At 46.7% G+C, this 12,360-nt stretch overlaps 1 protein-coding gene across 3 annotated transcripts in view; it reads left to right on the top strand.

Annotated features, from left to right (window-relative positions):
• The first annotated feature begins 7,667 nt into the window (after positions 1-7,667).
• plcg1 (phospholipase C, gamma 1) overlaps positions 7,668-12,360 on the top strand; it is a 61,761-nt gene continuing 57,068 nt past the window's right edge. Inside the window, exons 1-3 of one of the 3 annotated variants that reach the window (XM_058409978.1) lie at positions 7,669-8,059; positions 8,224-8,390; positions 8,926-9,221. In XM_058409978.1, the coding sequence (XP_058265961.1) occupies positions 9,005-9,221 (217 nt within the window). In that variant the 5' untranslated portion in view covers positions 7,669-8,059; positions 8,224-8,390; positions 8,926-9,004. Of the gene's footprint in view, positions 8,060-8,223; positions 8,391-8,925; positions 9,222-12,360 lie in introns of all 3 variants that reach the window. The other 2 variants (XM_058409979.1, XM_058409977.1) reach the window with 2 other exon arrangements.

Below are 12,360 nucleotides of genomic sequence, written 5' to 3' on the forward strand. Positions count from 1 at the left end.
TCTTTCCACCTGTCTGTCTGTCCTTCCACCAGTCTGTCTGCCTGTTTGTCTATCTGTCAGTCTGTCTGCTAGTCCATCTATGCAGTGTGTCTGTTTACTCTCCATCTTTCTGCCAGTAAAGTTATGGTCTATAATTGAGATTCTGAAACGATCCTCAGTGACGGTGATTTAATCCCAGGACATCATTAAAAACGCTACACAGGGACTCAGTGTTGGATAAATATTTTATTTATTCCTCCTTCAAAGTGTTTGCTGTTCAAAATCTACTGATTTTGTTATAAATAATTCGATCCTTTCTGTGATTTCAGTCTCATGTTTAAGGTTGTGAATCGTTCAAGAGACGCTTTGGTTCCTGTTCTCGCTCACGTTTCCCAGTTCTTCCTTCACCTCAGTTTCTTTCTCTTGGACTTAATCATTTGGAGCAAAAACGCAGCTTGCTGTTACACAGAAAGCACAAAGGAGCAGAAACTCCTCTGTTTAGGTGTCTGAAACCTCACGTCTGACCGACAAAATAAAAGTTCCTCACACTGAAGACTCCTAGACAACTTCACCGTATCAACATTCACCACTACACTGAAAACTATTAATGTAGAATAATAAAAAATTAAAAATGGTAGGCTCAAACGTATGGAACTGTGAATATGTATGAATATGCAAATTAGGACACACCTCCACGTTCATCTGACGTCACAAGCCGCCGGAAATTTCTAAAGTTGATTCGTTTAGTGGCCGATCCTGTTAGAGCTTCATCTGTGACACTGGAGACTCCTTCCAGAAATGTAAAAATCGTTTCTCCTTACGCACTGGAGTACGAGCTCCTGTGAATGAGCGGTTGCTATAGAAATCGTAGTGTATGCGATGTAGTGTTGTTATGGAAAATTAATTAAGCAATCAGAAGCCAGAACTTTAAATGCAAGCCTAAAAGCCTAGTCTGGTGATGGTGATGGTGATGGTGATGGTGTGGTGATGGTGATGGTGATGGTGTGGTGATGGTGTGGTGATGGTGATGGTGTGGTGATGGTGTGGTGATGGTGTGGTGATGGTGATGGTGTGGTGATGGGATGATGATGGTGATGGTGTGGTGATGGTGTAGTGATGGTGTGGTGATGGTGTGGTGATGGTGTGGTGATGGTGATGGTGTAGTGATGGTGTGGTGATGGTGATGGTGTGGTGATGGTATGGTGATGGTGATGGTGATGGTGTGGTGATGGGATGATGATGGTGATGGTGTGGTGATGGTGATGGTGTGGTGATGGTGTGGTGATGGTGTAGTGATGGTGTGGTGATGGTGTGGTGATGGTGATGGTGTAGTGATGGTGTGGTGATGGTGATGGTGTGGTGATGGTATGGTGATGGTGTGGTGATGGGATGATGATGGTGATGGTGTGGTGATGGTGATGGTGTGGTGATGGTGTGGTGATGGTGTAGTGATGGGATGGTGAAGTGATGGTGATGGTGTGGTGATGGTGTGGTGATGGTGTGGTGATGGTGATGGGATGATGATGGTGATGGTGTGGTGATGGGATGGTGATGGTGTGGTGATGGTGTGGTGATGGTGATGGTGTGGTGATGGTGTGGTGATGGTGATAGGATGGTGATGGTGTGGTGATGGGTTGGTGAAGTGATGGTGATGGTGTGGTGATGGTGATGGGATGATGATGGTGATGGTGTGGTGATGGTGTGGTGATGGTGTGGTGATGGTGTGGTGATGGGATGGTGATGGTGTGGTGATAGGATGGTGATGGTGTGGTGATGGTGTGGTGATGGTGTGGTGATGGTGATGGTGATGGTGTGGTGATGGTGTGGTGATGGTATGGTGATGGTGATGGTGTGGTGATGGTGTGGTGATGGTATGGTGATGGTGTGGTGATGGTGATGGTGTGGTGATGGTGTGGTGATGGTGATGGTGGTGGTGATGGTGTGGTGATGGTGTGGTGATGGTGATGGTGTGGTGATGGTGTGGTGATGGTGTGGTGATGGTGATGGTGATGGTGATGGTGTGGTGATGGTATGGTGATGGTGTGGTGATGGTGATGGTGTGGTGATGGTATGGTGATGGTGATGGTGTAGTGATGGTGTGGTGATGGTGATGGTGTGTTGATGGTGATGGTGATGGTGTGGTGATGGGATGGTGATGGTGTGGTGATGGTGTGGTGATGGTGTGGTGATGGTGATGGTGTGGTGATGGTGATGGTGATGGTGTGGTGATGGTGATGGTGTGGTGATGGTGTGGTGATGGTGTGGTGATGGTGATGGTGATGGTGATGGTGATGGTGATGGTGTGGTGATGGTGATGGTGTGGTGATGGTGATGGTGTGGTGATGGTGTGGTGATGGTGATGGTGATGGTGATGGTGTGGTGATGGTGATGGTGATGGTGATGGTGATGGTGTGGTGATGGTGATGGTGTGGTGATGGTGATGGTGTGGTGATGGTGATGGTGTGGTGATGGTGTGGTGATGGTGATGGTGTGGTGATGGTATGGTGATGGTGATGGTATGGTGATGGTGTGGTGATGGTGTGGTGATGGTGATGGTGTGGTGATGGTATGGTGATGGTGTGGTGATGGTGTGGTGATGGTATGGTGATGGTGATGGTGTGGTGATGGTGTGGTGATGGGATGGTGATGGTGATGGGATGGTGATGGTGTGGTGATGGTGTGGTGATGGGATGGTGATGGTGATGGTGATGGTGATGGTGTGGTGATGGTGTGGTGATGGTATGGTGATGGTGATGGGATGGTGATGGTGTGGTGATGGTGTGGTGATGGTATGGTGATGGTGATGGGATGGTGATGGTGTGGTGATGGTGTGGTGATGGTGTGGTGATGGTGATGGGATGGTGATGGTGTGGTGATGGTGTGGTGATGGTATGGTGATGGTATGGTGATGGTGATGGGATGGTGATGGTGTGGTGATGGTGTGGTGATGGTATGGTGATGGTGATGGGATGGTGATGGTGTGGTGATGGTGTGGTGATGGTGTGGTGATGGTGTGGTGATGGTGTGGTGATGGTGTGGTGATGGTATGGTGATGGTGATGTGATGGTGTGGTGATGGGATGGTGATGGGATGGTGTGGTGATGGTATGGTGATGGGATGGTGATGGTGATGGTGTGGTGATGGTGTGGTGATGGGATGGTGATGGTGATGGTATGGTGATGGGATGGTGATGGTGTGGTGATGGGATGGTGATGGGGATGGGATGGTGATGGTGTGGTGATGGTGTGGTGATGGGATGGTGATGGTGATGGTGATGGGATGGTGATGGGATGGTGATGGTGATGGTGTGGTGATGGTGTGGTGATGGTGATGGTATGGTGATGGTGTGGTGTGGTGATGGTGTGGTGATGGTGTGGTGATGGTGTGGTGATGGTGTGGTGATGGTGATGGTGTGGTGATGGTGTGGTGATGGGATGGTGATGGGATGGTGATGGTGTGGTGATGGGATGGTGATGGTGATGGTGTGGTGATGGTGTGGTGATGGGATGGTGATGGTGTGGTGATGGTGTGGTGATGGGATGGTGAAGTGATGGTGATGGTGTGGTGATGGGATGGTGATGGTGTGGTGATGGTGTGGTGATGGTATGGTGATGGTGTGGTGATGGTGTGGTGATGGTGATGGTGTGGTGATGGTGATGGTGATGGTGTGGTGATGGGATGGTGATGGGTGTGGTGATGGTGTGGTGATGGTGTGGTGATGGTGTGGTGATGGGATGGTGATGGTGATGGTGTGGTGATGGTGATGGTGATGGTGATGGTGTGGTGATGGGATGGTGATGGTGATGGTGATGGTGATGGTGTGGTGATGGTGTGGTGATGGTGTGGTGATGGTGTGGTGATGGTGATGGTGTGGTGATGGTGATGGTGATGGTGTGGTGATGGGATGGTGATGGTGATGGTGTGGTGATGGTGTGGTGATGGTGTGGTGATGGGATGGTGATGGTGATGGTGTGGTGATGGTGATGGTGTGGTGATGGTGTGGTGATGGGATTGGGATGGTGATGGTGATGGTGATGGTGTGGTGATGGTGTGGTGATGGTGATGGTGTGGTGATGGTGTGGTGTAGTGACTGGACAGCACTGAGATTTACTTACTGCACCTTTAAAGCTCTGTGGTGATTTATAGTAGCACAGTGTCGCTAAAAAACAAACAGAAACTATCAAAATTCTGGTTCCTGCATGTGAAATGTCTTAACCCCAGAGTCTGATATTGAAAACTTCACTGGCTCGACTCCAGACGGTTTTCACTGAGCTGGAGATGTTACAGATGGAAACCATATTTTTCCCTGAATCTTCTTCTTCTCATCTGCTGGAGTTTCTGTTGCTGCGTTTCATGTCTGTCTCCACAACAGAGCGAAGGCGTGAGTAAGTAAGACGCATCACGTTCTTTCCTGTGCAGGTTCCTCAGTGCACAATTTTTGCAAACGGTTCTCATGAGAAGCAAAAGCCAAACCACAACCGCCGCAGCTATTTGGGTTAGCATCGGTTTGTGCAGAGAAGTGGCACAGATAACGCGGATGTGTCTTTTACCTTAAAAGGTGTTACGGAGCTGCTCTTAACCGAGGCATGGCTTTTCTAATATCTAATAAAGTCTGGATTCGGATCGGTCAGAAGGTGCAGAGTCGTTTTCCATCGGATTGTTGATTAACAATCTTTAGAATACAACATTCTAGAACCAGAGTGTGTCATCAGGGCGCTGGGGGGGGGGGGGGGGGGGTCTGGGGTATGGCAGTTGTGCAGACTGGACTTTAAAGAACCAGGGCACATCTCTGGAACATTCTAGAACTTTTTGTGTGTGTGTGTTTATGTAACATTCACGGAAGGAGACTCCAGTGTCAGAGCATTGTGATGTCACTAAAGACTAAAAACTCTGACCTCAGGCATGTTAGCAAGCACAATAGCATTAGGCTTGTTGTTGTTGTTGTGATGTCAGAAGAGCTTGTCCTAATTTGCATATTCACTCATATTCATACATCCCGCCATTTTCTTTGGACAATATACTACTGATAATTCTCCATAAACAGTCCTGTGGTGCTGTGCAGCGACGCTGGAGCGAGACATCGAGGAAATCCCTACAGTGTGAGTCGTTAATGAGAAAATGGTGCCGTTTTATAGAAGGAGTCTCCAGTGTCAGAGGTCAGGGGCAAAGCTGTTAAAGTTGCATGTGTGGATTATTTTCCTGGAACAGCAGAACCCCACAGAGTGTTTCATTTATTTCTTCTGTATTTACTCCACACCATCTGACCAATCAGAACCTAGAAATGTTTTAAAATGAAATCGTATTCAAAAGAATGATGTAAAAGAACAATCAGAGAAATGGTTCCGTGCGGACCGCGCTGGAATTCTGGGATCATTTTTCCAGGATTCGGGAACAGAAGGCACTCCGACTGTGCCTTCTAGTTTATGACGACTCCAGAAAGAAGATGTTTTGGTAGAACGCTGAAGAATTTTCGGTTTGGGCCACACCGTCTAGAACACGAGAGCATGCCACTGGTGACGTTCTAGAATAAGATCATTCTAGAACATGACAATTTAATCCAGACATCGTTTTAGAATCCCCCCCCCCGACACACGCTAGCCCATCGTGGGGATGTTCTAGAATATGTTTGTGTCATCTGTGCCACTGCGGTGCAGAAACCCGCTTTAACCCGACGAGCTGCAGCTGCTGTGGTTTGGTTTCTGGCTTCTCACGAGAACCGTTTGCAGAAATCTAGAACTGTTTTCTTGATAAAAATGTTTTAAATGTAGAATTAAATTCAGTGTTTTTCAAGAGCCATTGTGTGTTCTTCAGGTTGTTCTACAGTAATCACTATATTCTAAACGACTTCATTCATTCTAGAATAGCCTGGGAGAAGAAAAAAAACAAGTCTTTGATGTGTGAAGAGAGCAATTTAACCATTATATTCTAGAACCATCATATTCTAGAACACAGTGATGATGTAGACACGTAGTGGACTCACAATGCCCCCCTCTCCGCCAAAAAAAAACCCCTACCTTACGTGTAGAATTAGAAGTAGAACCTTTTCCACAGCACTCAGTCCACCTGCAGGACAGGTTGGGGTCAGAGAGCAGGGGCAGTTATGATACATTGCCCCTGGAGCAGAGAGGGTTAAGGGCCTTGCTCAATAGTTGTGGCTTGGCGGTGCAGAGGTTTGAACCCTGACCTTCCTAACAAACAGAGCCTTAACCACTTAAACCACCACTGCCCCAAATCTTCAGGTCCTAGAACCATCGTGTTCTCGGACGTCCCACTGATGTGTGGTTTTGTTCTAGAACGTCCTGGAGGAAGTTTCAACGATCCTTGACATACTGACACCGCTTGTAGGATTTCTTAAAATATAGAATTATATATTATATACACTGCTTCTACTTCCTGAATGTCCCTTATTCTAGAATGTCCTAAAAATGTGCACACACACACACACACACACACACACGATAGATCTCCAGACCGTAGAGTGAACGCTGATCTTTTCTGCCACTTTGGAGCCTTGTTTTTTTTAGTAAGGTGATTAAAGTTGAAATAATTCATGACATGTCCTATAATAACATGAAAGGCTTTTTTTCAGGGCATTCTAGAACCAGAACATGCCATTGTGACTGTCTAGATATAAGGGCTATGCAGGCTGCATCAGAATGGACATTCAAGAACCAAGACACGTAATGGGGACACTCTGGAACACAATGGCTATCTAAGACTGCTATGTAGCACAGACGTTCTAGAACCAGAACGTGTCACCTGGATGCTTTGGAATATGACATTCTAGAACCCCTGGCAGGCTGTGCCAGAATGGACATTCTAGAACTAGGACACATCATGGGGATGCTCTGGAATATGACGGCTTTGTCAGACTGCTCTAAAATGGACATTTTAGAACCAGAACGTGTCATCAGTACTGTCTAGAATATAAGGGCTATGCAGGCTGCATCAGAATGGACATTCTAGAACCAGGACATGTCACGGGGATGCTCTGGAATACGACGGCTATGTAAGACTGCTATGTAAAGCAGATGTTCTAGAACCAGAAAATGTCATCAGGACGCTTTAGAATATCTCATTCTAGAACCAGGGAGCTTAATGGGGATGCTCTGGAATATGACGGCTATGTAAGAGTGCTATGTAAAGCAGACATTCTAGAACAATAATGTGTCATCAAGATGCTTTAAAATATGATGTTCTAGAACCAGACCAAGTTCTCGCTACTGTCTGGAATATGGCTATGCAGACTGGGCCAGAATGGACATTCTAGAACCAGGACATGCCACAGGGATGCTCTGGAATACGACAGCTATGTAAGACTGCTATGTAAAGCGGACGTTCTAGAACCAGAATGTATCATCGGGATGCTTTCGAATATGACATAGAAGACAGGACCAGGGTGCTTAATGGGGTATGGCGGCTGTACAGACTGGACTCTCTAGAACCAGGACACATCTCTGGAACATTCTTGATAGAACATGGTTCAATTAGAATTTTTTTAGGATCTTGTTCTAGAAGACTGTAAACCCGAGTCGTGTGGTCCGTGGTGTTTGTTCTGTGACACTGCGCGCGCGCGCGAGTGTGTGAGTGTGTGTGTGTGTGGTTACAGGTACAGTAAGTGTTTTTTGTTTTTTTTTTTTATAATTGGTGCACTGCGCCTTTAAGAGGCCGCTTTGTTGGAAGTGAAGGGGACTCGGATGGGGGAAGGGCCGCAGCGGCCGCGTCTCAATCCGAGCAGCTCGGGGTTTTTTCTCTCTCTCTCCTCTCCTCTATGGGCGCAAACCCGGAGGAAGCAGTGAGCAAAAAAACAGCAGGAGCGCAGAAAGAGAGAGAGAGAGAGAAGCGAGGGAGAAACCGACGCGGCTTGAGCTCCGGCCCTGAGAACGCCTCGCTGCAGAGACATGTTGTAATTCCTGGGGAAAGACCGACACCGAGACAGAGAGAGAAATAAGGGAAAAGAGAGAGAGAGAGAGAGAGAGAGAGAGTCGATGTGCGGCGGCTCCGGAGATGTGCAGCAGGACTGAGATTGCGCCGAGACTCCGCCGCGTCTGTCCGCCGTCCCTGCGCTGCTTTCTTCACGGTAAACACCGGAACCCTTTTCCCTTCTTTATTAAAAAAAATCCGGTAGAAAACGTTACCTTCCCCTCTTTCTCTCTCTCTCCCTCCCTCTCCCTCTCCCTCTCCCTCTCCCTCTCTCTCTCTCTCTTTCCCCTCTCTCTCTCTGTTTCTTTCTTTCTCCTTCAGCCATACTTCTGTGCATTCTGCTTCTTTGAAATGTAACACCGCTCGGCCTACATTCAGCACCACTGTTACTTTTTATCCGTTTCCGACTACAAGAGAAAGAAAAAACAACAACAAGAAGAAGAGGAAGAACAACAGATCCTGGTTTAGAAAGAAAACTTCCCCAGGAGGTAAAGTGGAGCTGTAGCTCATCCAGACAAGCTGGGATGAGGTTAGCCATTAGCTTAGCGGTGTGTCAGCTCACGCACGCACACACACACACCACATACAACAAACTAATAATAATAATAATAATAATAATAATAATTTCAATACAAAGTGACACATTTTACACTAACATTACGGGTGTTTGTAATCTCGAAACTTGTGTGTGTGTGTGGGGGGTCATAAAGCTGACCTTTCTCATGTTTATACAGGTTTTAAAGTTTAAAACACACACACACACACACACACACACACACACCCTCGCCTTTACCTTTTCGCACAAAATAATGGAGACAAAAAAAAAAAAAATGAAGGTGTTTTCCAGACCAGTTGTATTCATTTCAGCTTCTTCATCTTCTTTTTCGTCTTCATCTTCCTTATTTTGGTGTTGTTTTTGTGTGTAAGGAAATAATAATAAATAATAATTAAAAAAAACGAGGCAGTGAGATTAATTCCCCCCCCCTCCCTCTGGGCTGGTTTTTTTTTACATTTTTTTCATAGGTGTCCCATTCAGGAGGAGGTGCAGGAGCCTCTAAATTGTTCTGAAAGGGGAAAGGGAGAACAAACAGGGGAAGTGGCCATGGCTACAGCTCCCTCCTTCTTCTCCAACGGACCTGGGCCGTGGACGCTGAGCGACACGGAGATGAACAACGTGTACCGAGACCTGGAGCTCGGCACCGTGCTCACGCTCTTCTACTCCAAGAAATCTCAGAGGCCTGAGAGGAGGACGTTTCAGGTGAAGCTGGAGACCAGACAGATCATCTGGACCAGAGGCACCGACAAGATCGAGGGGGAAAGTGAGTAGCGGGGTGTGTGTGTATTAGAAACTGTGTGTGTCTGTGTTTTAGAGCGAGTGTGTGTGTTAGTGTGTGTGTGTTAGAGAGAGAGAGAGAGAGAGTGTGTGTGTGTTAGAGAGAGAGAGTGTGTGTGTGTTAGAGAGAGAGTGTGTGTGTGTTAGAGAGAGTGTGTGTGTGTTAGAGAGAGAGTGTGTGTGTGTGTGTTAGAGAGAGAGTGTGTGTGTGTGTGTGTTAGAGAGTGTGTGTGTGTTAGAGAGAGAGTGTGTGTGTGTGTGTTAGAGAGAGAGTGTGTGTGTGTGTGTTAGAGAGAGAGTGTGTGTGTGTGTGTTAGAGAGTGTGTGTGTGTGTGTTAGAGAGAGAGTGTGTGTGTGTGTGTGTTAGAGAGAGAGTGTGTGTGTGTGTTAGAGAGAGAGTGTGTGTGTGTGTGTGTGTTAGAGAGAGAGTGTGTGTGTTAGAGAGTGTGTGTGTGTTAGAGAGAGTGTGTGTGTGTGTTAGAGAGAGAGTGTGTGTGTGTGTTAGAGAGAGTGTGTGTGTGTGTTAGAGAGAGAGTGTGTGTGTGTGTTAGAGAGTGTGTGTGTGTTAGAGAGAGAGTGTGTGTGTGTGTGTTAGAGAGAGAGTGTGTGTGTGTGTGTGTGTTAGAGAGAGAGAGTGTGTGTGTGTGTTAGAGAGAGAGTGTGTGTTTGTTAGAGAGTGTGTGTGTGTGTGTGTTAGAGAGTGTGTGTGTGTTAGAGAGAGTGTGTGTGTTAGAGAGTGTGTGTGTGTGTGTGTTAGAGAGAGAGTGTGTGTGTGTGTTAGAGAGAGAGTGTGTGTTAGAGAGAGAGTGTGTGTTAGAGAGAGAGAGTGTGTGTTAGAGAGAGAGTGTGTGTTAGAGAGAGAGAGTGTGTGTTAGAGAGAGAGTGTGTGTGTTAGAGAGAGAGTGTGTGTGTTAGAGAGAGAGTGTGTGTGTTAGAGAGAGAGTGTGTGTGTTAGAGAGAGAGTGTGTGTGTTAGAGAGAGAGTGTGTGTGTTAGAGAGTGTGTGTGTTAGAGAGAGAGTGTGTGTGTGTGTTAGAGAGAGAGTGTGTGTGTGTTAGAGAGTGTGTGTGTGTTAGAGAGAGAGTGTGTGTGTGTTAGAGAGAGAGTGTGTGTGTGTTAGAGAGAGAGTGTGTGTGTGTTAGAGAGAGAGTGTGTGTGTGTTAGAGAGAGAGTGTGTGTGTGTTAGAGAGAGAGTGTGTGTGTGTTAGAGAGAGAGTGTGTGTGTGTTAGAGAGAGAGTGTGTGTGTGTTAGAGAGAGAGTGTGTGTGTGTTAGAGAGAGAGTGTGTGTGTGTTAGAGAGAGAGTGTGTGTGTGTTAGAGAGAGAGTGTGTGTGTGTTAGAGAGAGAGTGTGTGTGTGTGTTAGAGAGAGAGTGTGTGTGTGTTAGAGAGAGAGTGTGTGTGTGTTAGAGAGAGAGAGAGTGTGTGTGTTAGAGAGAGAGAGTGTGTGTGTGTTAGAGAGAGAGAGTGTGTGTGTTAGAGAGTGTGTGTGTGTGTTAGAGAGAGAGTGTGTTAGAGAGAGAGTGTGTGTGTGTGTTAGAGAGTGTGTGTGTGTGTTAGAGAGAGTGTGTGTGTTAGAGAGAGAGAGTGTGTGTGTGTGTGTGTTAGAGAGAGTGTGTGTGTGTGTTAGAGAGAGAGTGTGTGTGTGAGTTAGAGAGAGAGTGTGTGTGTGTGTTAGAGAGAGAGTGTGTGTGTGTGTTAGAGAGTGTGTGTGTGTGTGTTAGAGAGAGAGTGTGTGTGTGTGTTAGAGAGAGAGTGTGTGTGTGTGTTAGAGAGAGAGTGTGTGTGTGTTAGAGAGAGAGTGTGTGTGTGTGTGTGTTAGAGAGAGTGTGTGTGTGTGTTAGAGAGAGTGTGTGTGTGTGTTAGAGAGAGAGAGTGTGTGTGTTAGAGAGAGAGAGTGTGTGTGTGTTAGAGAGAGTGTGTGTGTGTTAGAGAGAGTGTGTGTGTGTGTGTTAGAGAGAGAGTGTGTGTGTGTTAGAGAGAGAGTGTGTGTGTGTTAGAGAGAGAGTGTGTGTGTGTTAGAGAGAGAGAGTGTGTGTGTGTTAGAGAGAGAGAGTGTGTGTGTGTGTGTTAGAGAGAGAGTGTGTGTGTGTGTGTTAGAGAGAGTGTGTGTGTTAGAGAGAGAGTGTGTGTGTTAGAGAGAGTGTGTGTGTTAGAGAGAGTGTGTGTGTTAGAGAGAGTGTGTGTGTTAGAGAGAGTGTGTGTGTTAGAGAGAGTGTGTGTGTTAGAGAGAGTGTGTGTGTTAGAGAGAGTGTGTGTGTGTTAGAGAGAGAGTGTGTGTGTGTGTTAGAGAGAGAGTGTGTGTGTGTGTTAGAGAGAGAGTGTGTGTGTGTGTTAGAGAGAGAGTGTGTGTGTGTGTTAGAGAGAGAGAGAGTGTGTGTGTTAGAGAGAGAGTGTGTGTGTTAGAGTGTGTGTGTGAGTGTGTTAGAGTGTGTGTGTGTGTGAGAGAGAGTGTGTGTGTGAGAGAGAGTGTGTGTGTGAGAGAGAGTGTGTGTGTGAGAGAGAGTGTGTGTGTGAGAGAGAGTGTGTGTGTGAGAGAGAGTGTGTGTGTGAGAGAGAGTGTGTGTGTGAGAGAGAGTGTGTGTGTGAGAGAGAGTGTGTGTGTGAGAGAGAGTGTGTGTGTGTGAGAGAGAGTGTGTGTGTGAGAGAGAGTGTGTGTGTGTTAGAGAGAGAGTGTGAGTGTGTTAGAGAGAGAGTGTGTGTGTGTGTGTCAGAGAGAGTGTGTGTGTGTGTGTCAGAGAGAGTGTGTGTGTGTGTGTGTCAGAGAGAGTGTGTGTGTGTGTGTGTCAGAGAGAGTGTGTGTGTGTGTGTCAGAGAGAGTGTGTGTGTGTGTGTCAGAGAGAGTGTGTGTGTGTGTGTCAGAGAGAGTGTGTGTGTGTGTGTCAGAGAGAGTGTGAGTGTGTGTGTCAGAGAGAGAGAGAGTGTGTGTGAGTGTGTTAGAGAGAGTGTGTGTGTGAGTGTGGTTTGAGCTCAAGGTTGTTGGAGGTTAGGATTGGATATGATCTGATATCGATATTGTGATGCGTTAACACTCCTCGTAGCTGATTGGATGATATCGTTTTGGTTGATATGACATGTGATATGATACTTTGTTTGCTAACATGTCGCTAACGGGCCGCAATCGGTTA

The sequence above is a fragment of the Hemibagrus wyckioides genome, linkage group LG15 (assembly GCF_019097595.1).
Source record: "Hemibagrus wyckioides isolate EC202008001 linkage group LG15, SWU_Hwy_1.0, whole genome shotgun sequence".
Taxonomy (NCBI): domain Eukaryota; kingdom Metazoa; phylum Chordata; class Actinopteri; order Siluriformes; family Bagridae; genus Hemibagrus; species Hemibagrus wyckioides.